At 41.3% G+C, this 23,265-nt stretch overlaps 2 protein-coding genes across 5 annotated transcripts; one reads left to right on the top strand and one right to left on the bottom strand.

Annotated features, from left to right (window-relative positions):
- Positions 1-2: 2 nt before the first annotated feature.
- Positions 3-12,683, bottom strand: xkrx (XK related X-linked). The gene is made up of 3 exons (XM_086302000.1): positions 11,697-12,683; positions 5,428-5,687; positions 3-1,685 (listed from the first exon to the last, which is right to left on the bottom strand). The coding sequence occupies exons 1-3, from the start codon at positions 12,044-12,046 to the stop codon at positions 820-822; spliced, it is 1,476 nt and encodes a 491-aa protein (XP_086158126.1). The 5' UTR covers positions 12,047-12,683; the 3' UTR covers positions 3-819.
- Positions 12,278-23,014, top strand: arl13a (ADP-ribosylation factor-like 13A). 4 transcript variants are annotated; one of them, XM_086302027.1, is made up of 11 exons: positions 12,278-12,626; positions 13,986-14,076; positions 19,985-20,101; positions 20,277-20,347; positions 20,434-20,686; positions 20,820-20,925; positions 21,053-21,258; positions 21,335-21,443; positions 21,962-22,229; positions 22,317-22,433; positions 22,547-23,014. In XM_086302027.1, the coding sequence occupies exons 3-11, from the start codon at positions 20,043-20,045 to the stop codon at positions 22,600-22,602; spliced, it is 1,245 nt and encodes a 414-aa protein (XP_086158153.1). In that variant the 5' UTR covers positions 12,278-12,626; positions 13,986-14,076; positions 19,985-20,042; the 3' UTR covers positions 22,603-23,014. The 4 variants fall into 4 exon arrangements, with proteins under 4 accessions (XP_086158153.1, XP_086158163.1, XP_086158145.1 ...); XM_086302037.1 differs by lacking the exon at positions 13,986-14,076; XM_086302019.1 differs by lacking the exon at positions 12,278-12,626 and having other exon boundaries at positions 13,133-14,076.
- The last annotated feature ends 251 nt before the right edge of the window (positions 23,015-23,265 follow it).

A 23,265-nucleotide genomic window follows, 5' to 3' on the forward strand; every position in this document is an offset into this window, starting at 1 on the left:
AATATTCAGATATAATTTTATTTATTGTTCAAGTAACACAGTAGTAGCAGTGAAGGCACTGTTTTAACAGGACAAAACATTAAAAAATAAGAATGACTTTTAAAGCACTTCAATAAAATAGAAGCTCATCAGTGTCAGTCTCCTTAATGCAACATCAAAAATAAGGCTAGTTCTCAGTTTCCTGTGTGTTACACAAGACACAAAAATATTCTCATAGGCTTTTAGACATTTGTAATTTTCTGTTTCACAACACAAAGCCCCCCCCCCCCCCCCCCTTTTCTTTTTAAACAAAAGCCAGCCACAGTGGACAATGAACAAGACGAGGCATTCATCACAGCAGTTGGTATGAGGAAGATAAATTCATCTTCTGACCTTTACTTGTCATCCTCCTGTTAGTGTGTTTTTACTTTTTTTCCCTGTTAATAAGTCTCCTACTTCAGATGCAAACCTGTGCAAAAGGGCCTTCATGCTATGAAAACCCTGAGATTAAGTAAACAGTGTGGTCTCCTGGTCGATGTTTGGGACACTCCACTTGGCACGTTTCCCCTCACACCTGGCTCAGGCGGCCCTCTCAACAGCGGCCTTTGTGTGTCGCTGCATATCTCGGCACGCTACATTATTTCGTGTACCGACCTTTGTGGGGCCCTCAGTGTATGGGACACCAGGAGTCACCCTAAATACCTTACAGAACGAGAAGTTTGAACTGAAGAGAAAAAGGCAAAAGTTTGTTCTCTGACATGCCACCTCACTTTCTCTGAAAAAACACACATATTAGCTACTCCAGACTTTGTTCAGCGATGCACCTTTATATTAGATTACTTAGGCCGCCTCCATCATATCGTCAACAATAGCCGTCTCCCGCTCTCCAAGCTGGCTGGTGAGGTCAGGAGGTTGTGAACCCTGAGTGTCCAGCAGCTCCACCGGCTCCTCCGCCCCAACCACCATGGTGGCTGACGTAGAGTACGAGTGTGCCGGCTTCCCTCGACTCCCCTGCTCTCCACGCCTTTTTTTATGGCAGCAGACGCAGTGCAGGCAGTCGTGGACGTTGTACTTGAAGAGGCGTCTGAAAGGGTGGAAAAACTGGTAGAAGAGCAGCATGAAGAGCACAGCCAGGCTGTAGCAGACCAGCAGCTGGACCACCAACAGCGGGGCGCACACATACTCATAAAAGTCTGACTTGAAGAAGTACCAGAGCGTGATGAGGAGGAAGTTCTCAATAAAGCGCCCACAGTAGTACATGGCCAGGCGGCCCCATTGCTGCCTTTTCTCGATGAGCTCTTGATGGGTGAGGTCAAGCTGCACCGCCGACCAGCAGAAGATGTTTATGCAGGCGTACAGCAACGTGAACATGCACAGCACCACCACAGTGTCCAGCTTAGAAAAGTTGTTCTCCACATTCTCAGTTAGAGAGCCTTTCCTGGCCCAGAACTCAACCCAGGGGAGGAAGAAGAAGAAAAGAAGGTTAACCATGCCGACAAGGATCGTCCAATGAGTGAGTGCCGTGCTGAAGAGGACCAGCGCCGTGACCCGGGTAGCAATCTCCAAGCCTCTCCAGACAATCATGCACAGGTAAGCACAGGGGCGCAGCTGTAATTTGTAGTCATCGAATCTGATCTGGATGGCCAGAACGCTGCACACGAGGGCCCCGTAGGTGATGGAGATCAGGGTGATGACCATCAGCACCACTGGAAACACAGACACAAGTGACCTGTTAGACTTCTCAAAAATCACAAGAAACTATAAACTGGTACAAAGTAGGTTTATTAACAGTTTGGGCACAGAGAACATGATTTATTCACTTAAAAGGATCAGAATTTAACAGACGTACAGCAGGGTCTGACACCGCATCAAAATTTCATGTCAACCTGGAAATTCTCAGGAAGTTCATTGACACGAAAATAAGAAATATACTGCAGAGTCTGCAGTGCAATAACTAGAGCATTGCAAAGAGGGAAGCATCAGGTGTTAGAACTAAGTGAAGGTGTCAGAGATCGATCGGTTATTGCAAGGAAAGAGGGGCTCAGCATTAATCTAGTCTTTGTAGGAGCTGAATTTGTTGGCTCCAAATCGAAAGTGTTCACACCATCACTGAAAAAAAAAAAAAAAGCACAAGAGCGCCTTCATCAGAAAAACAGTGATTTTCTCAACAAAGAAAAACTTCAATCAGTAAAAGTTCATTGGAGAAATGCTCTCTGATACTGCTCTCTGAGACGAGCAGCATCAAGATGGGAAACCAAATCTAATGGTCAGCTGAGACAAAGCAGCATTTCATTGTGAATGATGGAGAAAAGTTCATGCTGCTGATAAAATGTGAGATTTGTTGAAGTAGCAGAAAAAGAACCGGAGAATGGTGGTGAAACATGATGGGGTAAAGCCTTCACTGGATTTAGGGAGATCAACACCAGTCTTTCAAGCAGACATCCATTCATCAGAGACCTGCTTCATTCTCTCGAATGCATTTTTTGGGGAAAGGATTCCCACTGAAGCAGGATAATGAGCACAAAACTTTGAAGGACTACTTGAAATCACTGTTAAGTCACTTGACTTGAACTCCCTCAGAATATTTATGGGACACTAAGAGTGAAAAAGGCAACTTTTCCAGAAATATCCAGATGGATTATCAGGTTTTCCAGAAATGTGTCAAGTCCAAGAAACAACTAAGAAGCACTTATATATTCTGAAGGTCACGATGTAGCTTGCAATTCTGCCAATTCAACAAGATGATATTAGCATTTGAGTTAAAAACAAACAAACTGTTCTTTAACTGCACCAGCAGCATGGCAGGAGGGGAGGAGAAGTTGGGCTGTTGGCCTGGGTATCATTCTCTTCCACTCTGAACAATCTCAACTACTTTTAGATGGACAGAGGGAAAAAAAGTCTTTCCTCTAGTGCCATCATCAGGTCAAAATTTCAAGTTGTCCTAAAAGCAGTGCAAAGACTGACGTGTTAACAAGCTAAACAGTGAGAATGTGCTTTCTTACATGCTCCGTAGACCTTCTGTGTTGTCTGTCTGTGGCTTATTTACTGCTCTTGCACATAATATACCTCCTACTTCCAGAACATCATGAAAAAAATGTTTTAATTGCAAAACACAGGTTGAATTTTAGTTATTTTTAGTTTGTTAATTTTAGCCACAGGACATCTATACTTTGCCACACATACCTAAAAATAATGTTTAATAAAACAAAATTAAATTTTATTATTTTTTTTAGTCACTATTCTTTGGTAAAGGGCAAAATAATATAATCATGTCCAGATGTTTTGGCAGAGGCAGATGAGAAACTGGGACTACTGTGGACGGCTGCACAAGTTAAGGACGTCCACAACAGTCCCAATTTCTCGTGTGGCCCCTCAGGAGCAACGTGGTGACAATCTGAACACTTTCCAACATGATAGTGATGTCTAAAGGGCTCAGAGATGATCAATTAACATTCTGAATTAATGACTAGTAACCTCCCCACATCTTCATCTGCTTAAGAATCCATGGTCGTTTCTTAAAAAGCAAGTGGAAAGGCAGACGCCTACAAATTGATCAGCTCTCAGTCCTGATAAAACTTGAATCGGAATCAATTAGAATTTAGCACAGAAGCTTAAATCCACCATGCAAAAGAGAACTGCATAAATTGTAAAGAAGGACCAACATTGACTCTTTGCATAAATGTAGAAGTCTACAAACCTATGACTTGCTTATGAATGTTCTTCACTTTATTATAAAATCATGTAAAAATAAAAATGGAAACGGCAAAGTGTCAAAAAAGAAGAAACGAGCACAGACAACAGACTGCACACCTCCAGCTTCTCAGCAGCTTTACATTTGCCGTTTTTACGCTTAAGCAGTGTGCAGAAAAAAATCTAGATGTCAATTATTCACAGAAAACAAACAACAACATTTATGCCTGAAGCTGTAAATAAAAAAAACCCAGAACACCAGTTTGCTTTGGGTCCCAGGAGTTCTTTAAAAACTATTACACCACATCTGCTTGTAAGCACAGATGTCACCAAGCTTAAAGTTAGAGCATCCGTTTTATATTTGCATATTTTCAATTGTGTAAAATTAGAAAGTAAAAAAAGTTTAAATATACATTGTTAAGAATACATGCCCCAAAGCAACAAAAGTCAGTACACGTTTGAACTATTGCGGTTTAAATCTTGTTTTTTTTCCGCCCCCTCCACACTTCTCATCTCTACCTTTTACTTTTTAATGCAAACCCCGTCCTGCTTGGCGTGGAAGTGTAGTTCTTTAACACCGATTTCTATTATTTATCAGGCAATGTTGTTTCCAGTTTGTGTTTTTCTGTCATTTTAGTTTGAAAAACCCAAAATGTTTTCTAAACTTAAGCCAGACAACGCGTCCGGGTCAAAGTTTGACTTGACAATTTTTTCAAGGTGCTTTGGATCACTGTCATGCCTGATCCTTCTCCTTCTGCCAGATTTGTTTTAAAAATGGCAGCAATCCTGTGAGCCAGCATTTTTACACATTCACAGACATTTACGGCGCCATCCATGAATATCATTAACGTAACATCTTTTGCACTTTAACGGCTCCTTACCGTCCAACACCCACCTCTGTGGGTTGACAGCCGACACGATAAGCTAAAATCTGAGCCTAACAAATCCATCTTAACCTCATCTGACATAAGGACGCACTCTCAATATTCTGCAGACATCAGTTCAGATTATTTTGCGAAGTTTTCCAATAATATTTTGTGTCAAAATGCAAGCAACGGGCATTTTGTGCATAAAAGGTCGACTCTTTGTGGTTTCTTTCACCACGTCTGAGCTGTCACAGAAACTCAGATTTACACAGAGCTTTTGCTTTTTTGAAATCTCAGAGACAGACTGCACCACTCTCAAGATTCATCCAAGTATTTCCAGAAACACAGCCAATGTGTATCAGATTACTCATGCCATGACTGGTTCTATGCGGTTTGATTCATTTATCCATTTATTTTTAGCTGCTAAACAAACTTCCTGCATGTTTCTCTTTCTTTATGAAGTCGTACAACAACTTTTTTTCAAACTCTGCTGGCATCCTCCTCCGCAGGGTGTCTGCACAGGCGTCTTCCTCAAGGAGCTCAGTTACAACACACACTGAATTACAAAGTCTTGGCTGGCTTGGGAAAACCTTGCCATACTCGACAACTTATCTACAGATATTGTAATTACTAAAGGTGATACAACTGTTAACAATGTGACATTTAAATAACATTTTATAGCTCTGCTGTAAATCTCCCAGTATTTGTGGACTGCATTTACATAAACTAACACTGGCAGTTTCTTTGATACACTATCAAATCAAAGTGATGACTCATAGTTATAAAGAGCTGCCAACCTGAATGATTTTCATCATTTTAATATTATTAAGATTTTCTTTTAAAGATACCCTCATACTGGAATAATCATCTGAAACCCCCCCGTGATTCTTACTTCTTGTAGGGAGGATGTATTTCTCCTGGATGGTGGCGTACAGCTGGAGCGTCAGCTGCGGCGTGGAGCCCAGAAAAGCCTGGATGACCGCGGTGCGTTTGAAGGCATTCCTGTGCGTGGCCAGGATGCGCTCCGTTTGGCCAATTTCCCACTCCATCTCTGTCCCCGTTCCCTTCTTCAGCTTGATCTTTCTGGAGATGGTGACATAAGGCTCCTCCTTTTTACCTGCCTTAAAATAGATCACCAGAGCCTCAAAACACCTGAGGAAGAGAGAGAGGCGTGTGTGAGAGTGAGCGAAGTAATGTTTTCACACCAACAGAGGGCAGTGCGATGTTGGGTTTAACTTAGAGGACGCCACGCTGGTATGTTGTGATGTCTGTGTTGTGGAATCAGCACATGAGAGTGTGAGCGCTGAAGGGCAGCAGAGGATCCAAATCAGACGTGGGAGAGGAAAGAAGGGAAAGGATTGGGGCTCATGTGTCGGGAATTTGTTTTTAAAGGTTGGGACATTACGGCACTGACACAACACTGCTCTTATGCATGTCACAGAAGAATGAGCAAGCCTTTGTTTGCAAATCACAGCTATAAATGCACACAGCACTGAGAGTCCAGCAGGGGGCACTCAGCAGGAGGACTACCCTGCTCCACAAGGCCTGGATGGATTACCAGAAAGTCTCAGGGTGTGGTTCCCTTAAGGTTTGCAAGGTAAATGCTCTCAGTGTTTGGTCACAGAGGGGGGAAAAAAGCAGTATTCATAAAGAGGGGAAAACAGGTTTTGCACTGAAAAGGATTTCTGTGGAAAATGTATAGCTGCTTGCTTCAAATAAAGCCTCTGAATGCTCAACAAACGTCATGAAAAGGAAAAATAAACTGAATGTGGACTTAGGTGATATAGCCAAAGTGCAAGTATGCCAACACTGTAATAATATTCATTTGAAATAACCAGGAACAGACAGCGCTGTACATCTGTATTCAAAACACAGCCCTCTGAGTATTCCCACCGGAGCACTAAATCTCACATCACTCTATTGGAATGCCTTTTCCGACACTGTTGCTTCAGCTGCTTTTTTCTAGGAAAGCTGTAGTGTTTATGTGATCCACTGTTCAATGCCTGAACTGTGTTTGACCCACACTTAGATGGCAAGTAGGAAAAAAGATCGCATAGTCACTCAGCCTCACACAAGCACACGCATACTTTATTCTTTATGCTGGCAGTCACAGGAAAGCCACTTGACTTTCATGTACAGGATTTGCCACAGCGTTACGGAAAAGACACAATCTGATATCATTTCCTGGAACTCTGGCAGTACAGTAGACTCGGGATGCAAAATGATGGCACTGAACCTGAGCCAGTCTCCACTTAGGAGTCTGTAAAACGACCAAGAGGCAGGCTGAATTTCACTTAGAGAAAGGAAAAAAACAACAACAGCATGACATACAAATGAACCTGCAAAGAGGATCAATACCCCGACTTCAACAGAAGCATCTTATAGATTTATAGAAGGAAACATTGGTTGCTGCTCTGTATTTGCAGTCTAAACATGCAATCTGTCCCCTCAGTGTACAAATACAGCAGCACTGTGGGCCACATACCCCACGAAAGAAGAGGAACTGCCTTTAAAAAACACAAGGTCGAGCAACTCAAGAAATGCTGACATTCCTGACTATATAGGGAAGAAGAGCATTCAGGAAGTTCTTTCAGTAAGTCTTTAGCAACATCCTCCTGTTTTGGTCACTTGGGATTATGCCATCAGCTTCAGTGGCAAAGCCTCCTCAGACTGTTAAGGTTGAGACACATAAGACGCTCAGCATGTTTCAACTAGTCCTGGTTGACAAAAAAGCAATTATGTGTTGTGTATCCCTGGTTTGGTTTCATACACTTAAAGAGACAAGTCAAGACAAGTTTCTCATTAGATAACGTCTTTGTTTTACGTTGACTGTCAGAGTATTTTCAGATGCATGCACCAGTAATACAAGGCTCTGAAAAAAATGGACCATCTATACAGTTATCTGTGAACATCAAGGGTTGAGATTCCTCTCTTGACAGCAGATATGGTATGTCTGACGGTGTGGCCACGAGATCAGCAATTACGCCATCCCTAAGTCACACAGGAAGCCTCCCATCTGAGCCAAGAAGCACCAGAGGTGATTTATTCACAGCAGCGCGGTCCATAATGATGCAGAACAGGATGAGCTGTACTGCAGAAACAATCATGGTGTCTGTTTTCCGGCCTCACTGCTGCACTACCGGCAGGCATCAGATACACAATGGATGATAACTGAAAAGCATTAGACATGCAGTCAGCAGAAAACTGCTTCAAAGGCCATTTTGAATCACTGGCATGAGCAAAGCTTTTTTAGGTGGAGGTGAGATGTGTGCTGGATAGACAGCAACTTATACAGCTGACAGACCCAGCTGTTTTTTGTTAAGGTCGGCAGCAGGACCATCCTTGATATTTTCTCCTTTTAATCAGTCACTCTAAGCTCCTTTAAAACACAATCTGAAACTGTTAACATGATCAGGACCCATTTATTAAAGCGCCAAATGTGAAATTATCTATGCCTATTAATTAGAAGGTCCCAATCATGGTTTTTCCCCCTTTTATGTTTTATGCGTACAGTCTACTATAACTTTTGTGCATAACTCACAGTTCTAATATCCTTTAGATGTAATACTTTAAACCAGATTGTTATTTAAAACAATGTCTTCTTCTGATTGGTTCCTTTCATAATCCAGCTACAGGGGTGTTTGAAGTTATTTAGCTGTGACGTGGAAGCAACAACAAACACTTCCTGGCCACTTTGCTAGGTACACCTGTTCAACTGCTTTAAAAATGCAAATGCAAATGCAAAAACACACAAGGCAGCAGCTCAGTGCATTTAGGAATGTAGATATGACCAGGATGACCTGCTGAAGTTCAAACCAAGCATCAGAATGTGAAAGAAAGGTGATTTAAGTGACTTTGAATGTGGCATGGTTGTTGGTGCCAGGCAGGCTGGTCTGAGTATCTCGGAAACTGCTGATCTACTGGAATTTTCCCCAAACAAACATCTCTAGGGTTTACAGAGGATTGTCTGAAGAAGAGAAAATATGCAGTAAGCATCAGTTCTCTCGCCAAAAAGCCTTTGCTGATTCCAGACAACAGGGGACAATGGCGAGACTGCTTTAAGCTAACAGGAAGGCAGCAGTAACTCAAATTCAACAAAAGGAATGCAGAAGAACATCTCTGAACATGAATCAGATAGGCTACAGCAGCAGAAGACCACACTGGGTGCCGCTTCACACAGGCTTAACAAAAATCAGACAAGAGAAGATTAGAAAAAGTCTGTCTGGTCCGACCAGTCTGATCATGTCTGCAGCGCCTTTTCAGATGGCAGGGTCAGAATTTGGTGTTAACAACATGAAAGCATCAATCCATCCGACCTTGTGTTATAGTTCAGGCTTCTGCTGCTGCTGGTGGTGATGCAATGGTGTGGGGGATAATGTTTTGGCAGACTTTGGGACTCTTAGTGCCAACTGAGCATCAAGCAAACCAACAGCCTGACTCTGTACTAGTGCTGACCACAGCTACTCCGTTCTGGACACAGTGTGCCCGTCTTCTGATAGCAGCCTCCATAATGGAGGCTTCTCTATCGTCCAGCTCACTCAAGAGAATCAATAAGTCATTAATTAAGATTGTTTTGTCAGGTTACTAAAGCTTGAGTTCATCACCAAGACTCAAAAATACCACATTTGGAGACACATAGTGTGTTGACTGTTTGTCTTAAAGACAGTGTAAAGTTTTTTGTGCAACTTGTAAAAAGTACAGTACTTGAGTAAATGTAGTTAAATTTTTACCAATGTTAAGTTGTGCTTCCTGCTGCTAACATCTCCCAATATCATTCTGTATTACTCTTTCGTGTGGCTTTATCTCTTATATATGTTAATAATTAGATACTAGTGGCTGGATGCCAGATACTGTGGCCTTACTTCATTTACAGTAAGAACCACTGCTCTATTTTGCAATCCAGCATGCAAGTAGATACTCTTTATATGTCGCTGCTACATTGTTATGATTTGCGATGCAATTTTCACTTACTAAAACTGGTAAAACAGGAACAACGTGAGTCTTGAATTCTTTTACCATATTTGAACACTACACTACATAATATAAGCTTAGATCAATAGTGTTGTCTCAGCACTTGAGATTTCCTGACTTTTGATTGGCATTACAAAGCATTGCCTGTGACTGTCATTTATTTATAATTTAATCACAATCTGTTTTTAAATATGTAAATTATGCTCAAATATATTTAAACTGGGATTTTTTTAGGCTTTGCTGAAAGCTGAGCCATAAATTAAGGCAACTTTTAGCCGTGCCTCCTTCTGCAAACTGTTCTTTCCAGGGCACCTAATCTGCAACAGAAGACAAAAGGGTACACGCCCTATAGTTTCACTGTAAATGCACGTCATTACGTCTGAGCACTCCAGAGACAAATCAAAGTTCAGGGAGAGAAACAGGGACGGAAGCATAGGTTTGAAGTTCATGCATGTTTCCTTTCATACATGGTACGCCTCCACCTGTGTTTTCTTACATCAGTCAACATGTGCCAAACAGGTATCTCAGCTCAGATCAACGGACATGGAAGTGCAAGCTGAGCATATTTAAACAGAACTCCTCCCTCTAAAAACGAACTAGCTTTATCAAAGCTAGCATACACTCATTGTTGCTTGACTGAAATGTATGCACTGGTGTTATTTTTTCCTAGATGTGCTCATTTGTCTCACCTACAAGAATAGAATAAAGCATGCGTTATTTCAAGAAACCTTTGCAGCAACATCCAAAACCCCTTTCCTCTTTCTCTTGCCTGACTGGTCTGCAGCACAGAGACCTTTGGATGCCATTAACATAAGATGAGGTCATACTATCGAGTGGCATCAAGTCATAAGTGTGAAACATGTGCTACAAAGGCATGAGTGCAGTCATTTGACAGAGTGACCACAACCGTCGAGCGGTTGGCCATCAGGGAGACTTTCATTTAAAAAAGGCGACGGATATCATCGGACAAGCTGTTTGTTCTGAAGTCTATTACTAGTCAACACACTGAAGGATGTGGGAGGTTGTGATGTTCACTCATCTAGCCTCTTCGTCACAATGGACGCGCTTTCCATCTGGAGTGTGATTCGGTTACCAAACCTGCAAATCTTTATTCAGTGCAAAAACACTGGTTCAACCATAGTGCTGCAAGAGTGAACAGCAAGGGACTGACATCAGTGGATGTGGATATATTTAAGCGTGGCCAGATTAGAGTTCATTACAGCTTTGCAGAGTCAAAGATGACTTCCTGTCGTGTTTGATGAAATGTCAAAAAACAGATATTACAAGAAAAAAGGCAGCTTAAACTCATCTGAGAGGGTAGATTATGAGAATATCTGCCTTACAACCACAAGAGATTATGAGCTATCAAAAATGACTGATAGTCCTATGCAGTTTTCAGTTTACTGGGTACGCGAGCAAAAGCTAATGAAATTTTCCAACGTTTGCAACTGTTAGACTTGTTAGATTTAATTAAAGTGGCAGTTTGTTTGTAGTTCATGAAGGTACTGAACCCTAACCGGTGTTACTGTTCATTTATATCATGCATCTTACGTCTTTAAGCAACTTGTCTCCATAGTTTTCTCCTGCTGCAGAGTCATTCCAGCTCTCAGAGGTTGCTGCCAGGCTTTAATGCATTCTGCAGAACTTGTCAATTTGTAGACCATTAACTGTCCTGCACTGTTCATGGAAACTGGAAGTTGCATGCCCACTTAGGACTTAAGGAGAACTAATGAGATTCAACATGCAAGTTTTCTCTGTTAACTGCTTTGTCTCGAACATGTCAGCAATCAGTGAAAAACCGCTCTTGTTTTTTCAGTTTTAAAAGTCGTACGGTGTTTATATACTGCACTGCAGATAAAGAAACATCAAGTCTGTAAAAATCTGTAACATTATTGCTAAAACATATATTTAACTGTCTGTTTATGTGCTACTTGTCACCGTTTCATGCAGTCAGCAGTGGCTGACATCTAGTGAACTTCCCTACAGTGTAAAATCAAAAATGGAATGACTGGAAATTAAACTGGATTCATGGGTACTGGGGATGTTTTCTTCTGCTTTTAAATGCCCCTAAAATGGTAATTTATCACAGACGAACCTTATTATTGTGGGTAAAAAGGTGTAATAACAAAAATGACAAGCAGTAAAGTATCCTGATTTCAAGCGCACACACTGGCCACGTTTCCCAATTACCTGATAACCGGGCCCAGCAGCAGCAGGTGCAGGAAGAGGACCAGAGGACGGTCCCGACCCAGGTCTCTGTTGATGAAAGTTAAGGCTAGCTGAATGAGCACAGCGGGCACCAGCATGAAGACGATGGTGAAGCTCATCCAGATCACATCCTCGGTGTGATGGTACATGCTGCAGAGCACGGCGGCCGTGATGAACTCAGCGCAGTAGAGCACGGTGGCCAGCACGACGCTGAGGGGAGGACGGGCCCGGCTGTGATTGACCACCAACATGACCCCGTTCTCCGCCACAGAGGAGCACTGCTCCACGTCCGAGATCTCCCCGTCCTGCTCCCCCATGGCCACTTCGCACATAGTAATTTTGATGTTTACGCCACTGAAGTCAGAGTGCCACTTTAATAGGAACCTGCCTCCAAAATATTTCCTTTGATGCGCTGTCCCTCCAAACTTTCCTCATTACGTATAACTTGACTATCCGACTGCAGGCATTCACTCATCCCCGACTCCCCCCGGAGGCTTTTGTATTCTGTTTTCCTGTCGTCGTCGTCGTCGTCGTCTTATATTGCGTTTCCGTGTCTCCGCGTTTGGCCAAATGGAAATCACCTCACTGTCCGTTTGTGCAGCGTCAGTGTGCAGGATTGGCAAAGTTCAGCCCAGTCATACACCCTCACAATAACTCCAACCGCCCGACGATCGTCTAAACTCGGCGGTGATCTGAAGCGTTCCGATCGCTCGTACTTGTTCCTGGTTAAACAGAGAGGACTTGGCTCCGGGCTGGAGGTTTTTTGAGTGCCTCCGTGTTGGCGTGTGGCTGTTGTCGGGTCATGTTTTCAGTGTTTCATGCAACAGCTGCGTCAAGTCAGGCCGAAACTCAGAGAGGCACCGGAAATGATGGGTGGCAGCTTTCAAAATAAATAAGACGAGCTCATTGAAGGTAAGATGGGGTTATAGGTAAACTCCCCCAAATATGGGCAATACACGGGTACAAGGAAGACTATTCAACATGCTGAGTGTGTGCACAAATGAGTACACGAGGTGGAAGGAAAGGAAATGAGAAGTGGTGACATATACTCATATTAAAAACAGTGTTGGGGAGTAACGGAATACATGTACGGCCTTACATATTTAAAATACAAAATATGAGTAACTGTATTCCGTTACAGTTACCGTTTAAAAAGGTGGTATTTAGAATACAGTTACTTTGTTGAAATAAATGGATTACACGGTGGTATTTTCCTGTTTCATATTGTTGCGGGTCAGGACTGTTTGGGTTTTGTTTGACAGTTATGTGCCGTTGTTCCAGGCAGGGCGGCAGCGTTATGGTTGCCGTGGTTACAGGGTGACGCTCTCTCTGCGACTGTGTGTTTCCTGGGTGAGAGAGGCCTTTTTGTTGTTGTTGTTGTTGTGCTAAGCTAATAGGCAGAATGCTACAGGCATAGCCCTAAAGAATGTAGCCTCGTGGGCAGTGTAGTCCGTGTTGCAGGGAGAATGGACTGCGACACGTTATGTGTCTGTGAGTGCGAGGACGAAGAAGAAGGAGAGTGGAAAAGTATGAGCTGTCATCGAGCAGAAACGGGAGCTGGAAGCATGTAAATATAATAATAACCACTGCAGCCAAGAAGAGAGCCTGACGAGCCCAGTTGTAAGTAAGCTATTAAGACTCGACTGTACGCTGTGTTCGTGTTTTCCTCTGAAACAATAAGTTCCGTTGGAGCAGTCTTTCAACGCTTCTCTCTGTCTCTGGCTAGAAAAGTTGACCCAGACAACAAAGTAAAGCTAGTTTTCGGCTACTAGCCCAACTCGAACCGAGTATTAGCCAGAAGTCCTTTACTACGGTTCGGAGCCGCGGACCTTCAGTAATAGTAATAAATCACACAGCAATAGTACATTCATGTAGTTGTAAAAAGCATGAAAATATAGTATGTAATCCAAAGTATTCAGAATACATTACTCTCATTGAGTAACGTAATGGAATACGTTACAAAATACATTTTGGGGCATGTAATCTGTAATCTGTAGTGGAATACATTTTAAAAGTAACCTTCCCAACACTGTTGAAAAATATAGGCTACACACACACAATATGGGAATATTATAAAGATTATTTGTAATTGTTAAAGTGCAGTTTACTCTGTCAATGAAATACAGTATGGTTCACGATTAATCAAACGAGTATGTACCTAATTAGTAGATATCAGAGATAAGAAACTTTTAATGATAGTCAGCCTTTGTTTAAAATATAGCAAAACAAAGGAGATAGACGTTTTAAAAAGTGTTTAAGGTTTAATTTCAGTGGGCAAACATGTGGCTGGCTGCATAGGAAAACTCCCACTGGCACTAGAGCTACTACAACTGAAGGAGGAGTGCATCAGTGTTCATCTTCAGTAAGTACTAATAATCTGTTAGAAAATGTTATACAAACCCTAACAATCGTTGTGTTTTATTCTCAGACTAACCTCTCCTCTCTCACACACAGAGGTAAAACAGTGAGAAACAGCACTACACTTTTATTGCATAGAGTATACAAATGGAAAAACACTGTGAGGGCGAGAGCACAGAGATCATTTTCACTTCCATTTTTAGTTGCCACATGCAGGCCGGGCTTGGTTCTATTGTAGTAACCTTCAGGCCTGAGAGTGGAGCAGGCACACAAACAGCTGCAGGGAACTCCTAAAACTGCACTCAGTCTCACAGAGATATTTCCCCCCTATGTAACTGTTAGTTAGAAGGGCACTCATTAGTCAATGCGCTCTGCAGTACAAGTGGGAACCATTTGGTTGTTTGCTCATCTATTCACGCAAACAAGGGTTATCACTGTTCAAGGAGCATGAGAAAGCCACAAGCTGGAGTGAACTGCCTGACACCTCCACTCAACCACACATTTAGGTTTCAGTGTGGGGGTTCATTTCAGTTAGTATCTGAGCCTTTTTCTGGGATTTTCACTTTTTCTGATCAATTAGATTAAAAAGCTGGTGGACCAAAAGCTTTTAAATAAGCCCCCACCCTCCTTTTTTATTTTGCTGAACTAGAGAAGAAAAGAAGCTCAGTTTACACCATTGTGGTTATAGCATTGTGCCATAATTTCCTCTTCTCTACAAAAAAAACAAACAAAAAACCAGAGGAAGTTTTTCCAGTTTTTCAACACAGCTCACCCAAACGTGACCTCTTCTCGTCTAATCAGCTGCCCTGTAACTAATCATGCCTGGCATTGCGAAAGGGACCTAACATTACATTACCGTGTTATTGGTCAGTCAGGTCAGGAAAAGGGTGCGCTGGTTGTCTGTTTACAGTTTTTTAACAGTCACCCTGGGTCTGTCCAAATGTGTACATAAGAAAGAGCAATGCAATCCCAAGCATACATTCATTAATACACTGATTACTTTCCAAAATATCTAACAGTTCGCTCGACAGTTTTTCAAACCAGAATGTGAAAAGCAGCCTAATGTAAGCTGAGAAGCAGTAGCAATATTGGAAGTTGGGGGTCTTTGAAACATGATAGCAGTGTGGACAACAGGAGGAGATAGGGGTGTGGTGCTGAACTGCTGCTGTTTATCACTGTGTGTGCGTGTGTGTATGTGTGTGTCAGCTGACGCAGGGCTGTGGTCAGAGCTTTGGATGAGTTTACTCAGCAGAGGGAGGCAGTGGCTGATTGGAAGTCGGTTTAATGACATAATGAGATAAAGCTCTCACAGAAGCCACTGATCCCAGTCTCTGAAAGAAGCCATTACATATTTATTTGCTCACAAATTAAATCATGGCTGCAGAAACCCCACCTCTTTCACTCACCCTTAACTATGTGTGGGTTTTTCGCTGAGCATCGGGCTTTGGGGGAATCTTTAAGGTGACTTGTTTTGAGATTAATTTATAGTATTGAAGGGTTTTACCTGCACTGAGGAATTTTTCATAACTAATTCCGCCAAAGAGTTTTATCTACTAAAGACAAAGAACAAAATTTGGTTGTCATTTACTCATTCACACTTTTGTTTACAAATGGTCAGAAACAGCAAGAAAATATATCGATTTGATTAAAACAAGACAACACAGACTAACAGCCTTTAATATACTCGGAGTGATTGTGCTTGTGTGGATTCTGAGCCAATGCTGAGCCAGGAAAAACTCTGGATTTAGATTGTATGGTGCACAGCAGTCACAGGCAACAATAATAGATCCGGTGTCTATGACGCCATCTAGCGGATGATGTTACACACAAACTGTATCGGGCGGCTTAATTAGGGTATTAATACCATTATGTAATATATTCAGATGATGCTTTCCTAATGTTAGAATGAATGGCTGTTACATAAATAAATATGTAAACAAACTTGACTTTTCTTTTTTTTAAAAAGAAAAAAAAACATAAATAAAATAACACGTTATTTATTTCCTCCTAATTATTCACACTCAATACATTTTTTATCTTTATCTGTTTGCTGTTGTTGTGCTCTTTGAGAAATGGAATAAATTAAGACAAAAAGATCTCAAAAGTCACAAGTAATATCCCAGCCGACATGGTAAAAAGTCACCCTAAAAATAAAAGAAAGAAAATGAAAAACAAAATCATATGCACAATATTATGCACACAGATATGCATAAAGGAGCATACATCCGCTAATAATTGTTGCATTTTTTATTATCCAGCCTCATCTACAGTTCCCTTTTAATTCCCTAGAATATTTTCCCATGTATTCCTTTTATAAATAGAATCATGGTCACTATAATTTGGCTTTAAAAAGTAGAAAAAATCCCTCTTTAATGTCAAAGTAAAAAGAAAGACTTCTACATTAATTTCACTTAAAATAACATTTATCATGTAAAGTAACTGGCTGCAGAAATATTCACCCCTTTCCAGTATAGCCATATTTTTCCACAATAGAAGCATTAACCTCACACGTGTGAACGCCAGTTTTGCTCTATTTTTGCATGGGGATCAGGTGTGAACAACTCTTTTTGATTTGATTGAAAACATTCATCTTGTTGTTTTTAAACCATTTCTGCATAGCTGTGTAGCTTTTGCTGAATAAAAGCTAATGATTCTTAGTTCCCTCGGAGACTCAATCAGACGGTCCTCCAGGATTTCCCTCTACTTTTACAAGCCTTTGAATGCCTGCTGCTGCCACCGCCCTGTTTCACAGTGGAGATGGTGTGCATGGCTTGATGTGCACCAAAACATAGCATCTAGTCTGAAGGCTAAACAACCTTCTTCCAGTCAACAGCGGAGTCTCCCACATGCCCTTGGATGAATGCGAGATTTGGGTCTTTCTTTGCAACGAAGAGATTTTTCTACCTTTTTTTTAAGCACTAGCAAATAATTTTCTAGGCACTTCTGACTGGTCATAGGTGCCCTGTCTTGGTGGCCTCCCTCACCACTCTTCTTCTTGCACAGTCACTCAGTTTTAGGAGGATGACCTGCTCTAGGCTGACTTACACATGTGCCGCTTTACATTTCCATTACCTGAGCTCCAGGGAATGTTCAGTGACTTGGATTTTTTTTGTACCCATTCCTTGAATTATACTTTTCAATAACTTTTTCTTTGAGTTGCTTTAGGTCTTCTTTTATGTTCATGGTGTAACTGTAGCCAGAAATATTGATTAACCAGTGACTGGACCTTCCAGACATGGGTGCCTTTGTACTAAAATCACTTGAGACACATTCACTGCACTTAGGTGATATCCATTTCACAAATTGTGCAGTTGCTGCAACCATCTGGCTGGACCGCTTTTGAATTAGATCGGTCACTTTAAAAGAGGGGAAATATTTATGCAGTAACTTATTTTACATGATATATTTTTATTTCATTGTATAAATCTGTTTTTACTTTCACATTAAAGAGAATTTTTTTCTTGTAAGTTCTTGTCATAAAAGCTAAAAGATATCAAAGGAGAGCCAAAAAAGGAGAAAACATCCAAATGGCATTTTATGTTTTCCTGATAAACCTTCAGTAGGGTTCCCAAGGATGTTATTTTTACAAGACCCAAGCAATAAAAACATTGCTGCCTATAAAGCACCCTCTCCTAGTGCACTTGCACCCCCAATAGCTGCCTATCCCACTAGGACACCCCCAGGCATCCTCTGTCCAAGCACTGATGGGTCTGATCTGCTCTCAAGCCACAAGGAGGCACAACACAATATTAGGTGGCTGTAATCTTTCTGTTTTAATTGTAAATTCAGTGTGACACTAAACGGCCCTCATAGTGTCATTATCTCACTGAGAGACTGAGATTGTGCAGCCTAAATCCATCTCTGCTACCACTTTCTGTCTTGACCAAGAAAAGGAGATCACAGCACGCCACAGATCACACCACTCGACAAATTTAGTTTTCCGGGGGTGGATATAAGCGCCTTCATTTGGTCGAGTTCCAGAAGGACCACGCCATCCAATGGGATTAGAAGTTGGTTCAGAGAACTCTGGGATTGGTTGAAAAGCCAATACAACATTTTCCAGATTGCACCTCCCACATGGGGTGACCAAAGGCTTAGTGTGAGCCTGATTAGTTCTGTAGCCGATGGGTACAAGATGTCAGTGAAGACGAGCACCCAAACAAATGCATGGACATAGACATACTTCTGTGAGTATTCATTGAGCAGAAGGCTAAATCTTTCAAATTTGCAACTTTTATATGTAGTGGTGTCAGCTAATAGCTCCTGCTGAATTTAAAATGCTTTTCTGTGAGTTATAGAGTCACTGCATTTTACCAGGCATGTGACACTGTTGGTGTTTGTATGAAAAATGATTTTTTTCAGGGCAGTTTTTCCCATGTAGAAAAAATATCAGTCATAACTGCTGCTTTGTTTTAGTGGGGAATCCAAATTGATTAACCGTTCTTTTATGGTAGATTAAAAGTTTTCATAAAAAGTTGTTTTTTTTAAATCTTTTGTTCTGATTATTTGGGATTTTTATCAAATTAGATAAAACTGTTTCTTATTTTCCATTGTTAGTAGTCCAGTTTCTTCTTTATTTATGCCTCTTAAAATGATAAAACTTAACTGATGTTTTGTATTTTATAAACAATTTAATGTTATGTTTTGTGCGCTACATGGGTGTGATGCCTAAAATGTACTGAAGTCATTGAAGTTAATACATGCAACATGCACATTTAGTACCCTGGATTGGTGATTCCCTTGTGTTTCAAAACTACTCATGACTAACTAATCTGGTTTAAATGTCTAAAACAATGAGATATGAAAACCAGTCCTCTTTACACCATAGCAGAAACAGGGGCGGCCTCTTCTACAGCCAGTACAAACATGGGGCAGCTTGTTAACAACACTGTAAAAGCAGGCCATTCTAAACTGGCTTTAGCAGATTACAGGACCTGAACAGATGCACTTGACAAAGGAAGATCTGCTTGTGTGTGTGTTTTTAGCACATGCCCTACCTCAGATGCACCTGCTGTGTGTTTATTGGGAAGTTTCAGGATGACTGGATGACTGCTCATGCATCCAATGACATGTTAGAGAGCTTCTATGAGGCAAACACACATTCAGTGGCATAAAGACAATATCAAGAGAAGTTACTGAGAAACATCATGCAATACTTGCTTGTAATGGCCTATCTCAGGGGTACTTGGAGAGGCTTGAGCCCATATGTTAGATATGTTAGCAATTAAGAAAGTATTTGTGAAGAGTGTGGCTGTTGAGAAATCCTTGATGTAGTTCTGATAGATCATCGGTTCCAGAAGGAAAAGAAAAAAAAAGCTTTCAAAATTAGATTAGCTATTATGGTGGACTAACTGGTGTTAGTGGTGGGATTCTCAGAACTGTGATGCCCAGGAGGCTAAATGAGAGGACGACATGGATAAGTTGCATCATAATGGACATTTTAGTTGGAGTAGAGAGCATGGTGTTTCATGTTTTCAATTATGACTTGGTTTACGGTTGTTTACCTGTTAATGAGGGGGCTGTTATATGTCTTCACATCAAATTTAGGAAATTTTATCTGCTTCAGTGGACAGAAGAGTTTATGTTAAAGACAAATGTGCCTGCAGTCTTGCTTTTTGCAACTATCATGCATAGACATGAACTGTTTAAAGTAGTGCATTCTTTCCTTCTCATGAAGGGCCATATAAAATTCCAATGAGGGCTTCTACTGGCCCGGAAGCCGCGCCCTGGATAACCCTGGGCAGTGAATGCACTGTCGCGAGTGACCATCTGTAAACGTCTCCTAAGTCCACAGGAGACAGACACAAAGCATCTTTGCGATGGATCTGGCCTCGTTCCCAAGTGACTCAACCTTCCAGCCTTATCTGCGTATGTGTGTGTGAGTCACACTGAGATTTACCATCTGTCTGCAGGTACCAGTTCCAGAAAAGATGGTGGCCACTGTGCACACCTTGCTCACCTCAAGTAAACATGTTCAACCTGATGAGCAACTGCTGCAACTGGGTCTCCAAAATACAGGAGCCAATCAGGTACAGATATTACACTTTCGCAATCTTCCTGCTGAACTTACTAAAAATAAAACGCTTCCTCTCTCAATCACTCGAGGAGATTATTTTTAGACATTCTTGTAGCATCAGCTCATTGATTGTTCCTAAAATCCACAGAAGTCATCTTAAGCTAATATCAATATGCATTCGTCTGCAGGAAAGTGACCATTCTTGTGGTTGGTCTTGACAAAGCGGGAAAAACATCCTCCATCAGAGGCATGCTAAGAGGTATGCATGTGGCTTTACCAAGGGTTCAACCTCAAGTGTTTATTTCAGAAATACAACAAGTAACCACCTGTGTTTCCCCCCTTCAGTCGCCAATGTTGTCGAATCAGGATCCACACATGGCTGCATTAGACATGAGCTGAGGGTGGAGAATTACCTGGTCACACTCTTGGATGTTGGAGGATCAGCAGAGTCCCGTGGCACCTGGAGGGAGCTCTATGGAGAGGCTCATGGCATCATCTTTGTTGTGGACTCTGGTGACAGGCAGAGGATAAAGGAAGTCAGGGAGGTTCTTTCGGACCTGTTGAAGCAGCCGAGGGTAGCAGGAAAACCTCTACTAGTGTAATTACACTCTGTTTTATATGTCTGAATTTTACATCAGATCTCAAATCATGTGCAAACAATGCCCCCTGGTGGCTCACATGTAAAAATACAGAACAAAATATTAATTGTGACACTTCTCTTTTGCTTTCAGATTGGCCAACAAACAGGATAAAATGAATGCTTTGCTGGGTAGTGAATTGATTGAGATATTGTCTTTAGAGAAGTTGGTCAACCAGAGCCGCTCTCTGTGCCATATTGTAAGTAATATTTCAAAATGATCTAATCAGGCTTAAATCTTATTTAATAAAATATAGACAGCGCTGCATTAAAGGGGGACTCCTTAGATGTGCAAAGAAACTGAGCTTTCTTTCTGTTTCCACTCAGGAGCCTTGTTCAGCCTTAATGGACCTGCGGCGCTGGTCAGACAGAAAGACTCTGCGAGGTCTTCGCTGGTTGCTGCGAGCTGTTTGTCTGGATTATCCAGAGCTGTGTGCTCGTGTAGCTCAGGACAGCAAAAGGCCTCTGGAGCCAAGAGAGAGGGAGAGGAATGGAAAAGCAGAGAAAGTGCAAAGAAAAACCAAGGTCGAACGGTAAGAAAGGCCTTCAGAGCTCAAATATTGCAGATAAAGGCATTAATGTTTTAACATGAATTTGTTATTACCTCAGAATAAGATCCAGCAAGTCAGATCTGCGCAAGGTTCATCGGCCCAAAGACAAGGAGAAAAAACCCAAGAGCGAAGGAAAGCTGCAACCCATTCGGAATATGCTGCAAAAGGTCAGAAAAATGTCTTGCATTCTTTATAAAACCTTATAAAATGTAATGCGATCAGCAGCTAGGCCATAAATTCTTCATAGAATAATGATGGTACCATCGCAAATAATGATGGTGATTCTCAAAGAAACACACTAAAACTTGTATAAGCAAAAACTCCTAAATCCTAAATTTGTTTCTGTGGCATATCTGTTGTATTGGGTTGTATTAAACCGCACATGTAGATGCTGTCTGTCTTCATGTGTTTGCTCTACTATGATTTTATCTGTTGCATTAAATGTTCTGTTTTAAATTCATTTCAATAGGGCTACGATTAATGATTAATCTGCCAATTCTATTGATGATAAGTCTAAATGTCGGGATGCACAATTCGTTTAATAGTCTGCATTTTCAGAAATACAGAAAAATGCCCACCTCAGCTTTGGAGAACAAATTCTCCCATTCTCTTCTTTTGAATTTTCATTTTGGTGATGTGGCAGGTGTATAAACTGCACTTTGCTTTAAATTAAATCTATTTCCAGGACACTTCGCTGAAAAAGAAGCTAAAGACAAAGAAGAAGAAGAAGACAGTTAAGGTGAAGGAAGGTGAAAAAGATGAGGGACCGCCGAACGAAGAGGAAGAGGACGGTGACGCCAATGAAGGAGAGCAAGATAACTCTGGTCACAGAGACAAAGCCAGCAGTGCTCTGATCCCTCCAAAAAAGGACAAACTTAAACGCAAAACAAAGGTGAAAGAAGAGACGCTGGATGTGCCAGAATCACCAGAGAATGACGAGAAACCACTGAAAGGTTCCCAAAAGCAGTGATTGGATTACACTCAGTTTTAGTGGTTAGCTGTTTAAGAATCTCAAATCTACTTTTTTGTCTTCTGTCTAGTTAAAGGAGAAAAGAAGAAGAAGAAGAGAGTTGTGAAAGTGAAAAGAAAAAACAAGATCAACACAGAGGAGATGCCAGCAGCTTATTCGCAGCCCGTGGACCTTTCTGCAACCTTTGGTGAGCCTCATCCACTTCTTCCACCAAACAATAAAACACACTAACCACACTTTGGACTCTGACAGCATGAAATCGCAGTTTTAATATTATAAGTTCAACCTGTCTCCTGACAGATCTTTACCGGAAAGCAATACTAGCTCTGAAAGAGCGTCAGGATCAGGGACAGTGAGAGTGAATCGTGCGTGTGTCCTGCCACCTGAGTGTGAGGATGTGGGTCCACAGCAGACGTACACAACACATTGCATCCCTTCACACACACTACTATTTCTGTATCTCTTTCCATATTGTAGACTTTCAACCTGATTCCTGAACCTTCGGAGGGAATTTGCAGACTCCGAAGTGTAGTGAAGGGCAGGTCTGAAGAGTTGTGCTTTGATAAAATAATATCACATTGTAAAAATAAAATGTGTTAAATATAAACTTGTGTACACGGCCAATACATCTAAGAGGATTTTGTTTATATACATTTTTGCAGTTTTGAATGAAAAGAAAACTGGATTTTTAAACTGTTTGTCTGTTTTGTTTTTTGTAATTATTGTTTAAACATTTTCCCATAATAAACAGTGTACTGGGGAACGTTCTGCATATTGTTGAGTGGATCACTTGCATAATACACTAGTATATATTATATAATAAACATTTGTTAATACATTTGCATAATTTCAGGAAACTGGCTCGTGCTGGGCAGCGGCTGCACAATCCTCCTCTGTTTTCTCCCACAGTCCAGAAACATTCACGTGATGTTAACTGGTGTGAAGATAAGGTGGTTGAACGGCTTAAATGTAGTATAAGGTGCTGAATCTGTACTTTTAGGTGTCGTTTGATAATTAGT

Source organism: Aulonocara sp. 'chitande type north' Nkhata Bay, linkage group LG2, assembly GCF_057382095.1.
Source record: "Aulonocara sp. 'chitande type north' Nkhata Bay isolate Kocher_YH1m ecotype deep benthic linkage group LG2, A_spYH_male_GT1.1, whole genome shotgun sequence".
Classification (NCBI taxonomy): domain Eukaryota; kingdom Metazoa; phylum Chordata; class Actinopteri; order Cichliformes; family Cichlidae; genus Aulonocara; species Aulonocara sp. 'chitande type north' Nkhata Bay.

Coding starts and splice junctions, on each gene's coding strand:
- arl13a (XM_086302013.1), top strand. CDS start 18,240: ATGGACATAGACATACTTCT. Junction 22,230..22,316: donor TGACGAGAAACCACTGAAAG/GTTCCCAAAAGC, acceptor TCTTCTGTCTAG/TTAAAGGAGAAAAGAAGAAG. Junction 22,434..22,546: donor GGACCTTTCTGCAACCTTTG/GTGAGCCTCATC, acceptor GTCTCCTGACAG/ATCTTTACCGGAAAGCAATA.
- xkrx (XM_086302000.1), bottom strand. CDS start 12,046: ATGTGCGAAGTGGCCATGGGGGAGCAGGACGGGGAGATCTCGGACGTG. Junction 5,688..11,696: donor CTGCTGGGCCCGGTTATCAG/GTAATTGGGAAA, acceptor TCTCTTCCTCAG/GTGTTTTGAGGCTCTGGTGA. Junction 1,686..5,427: donor ATACATCCTCCCTACAAGAA/GTAAGAATCACG, acceptor CTGTGTTTCCAG/TGGTGCTGATGGTCATCACC.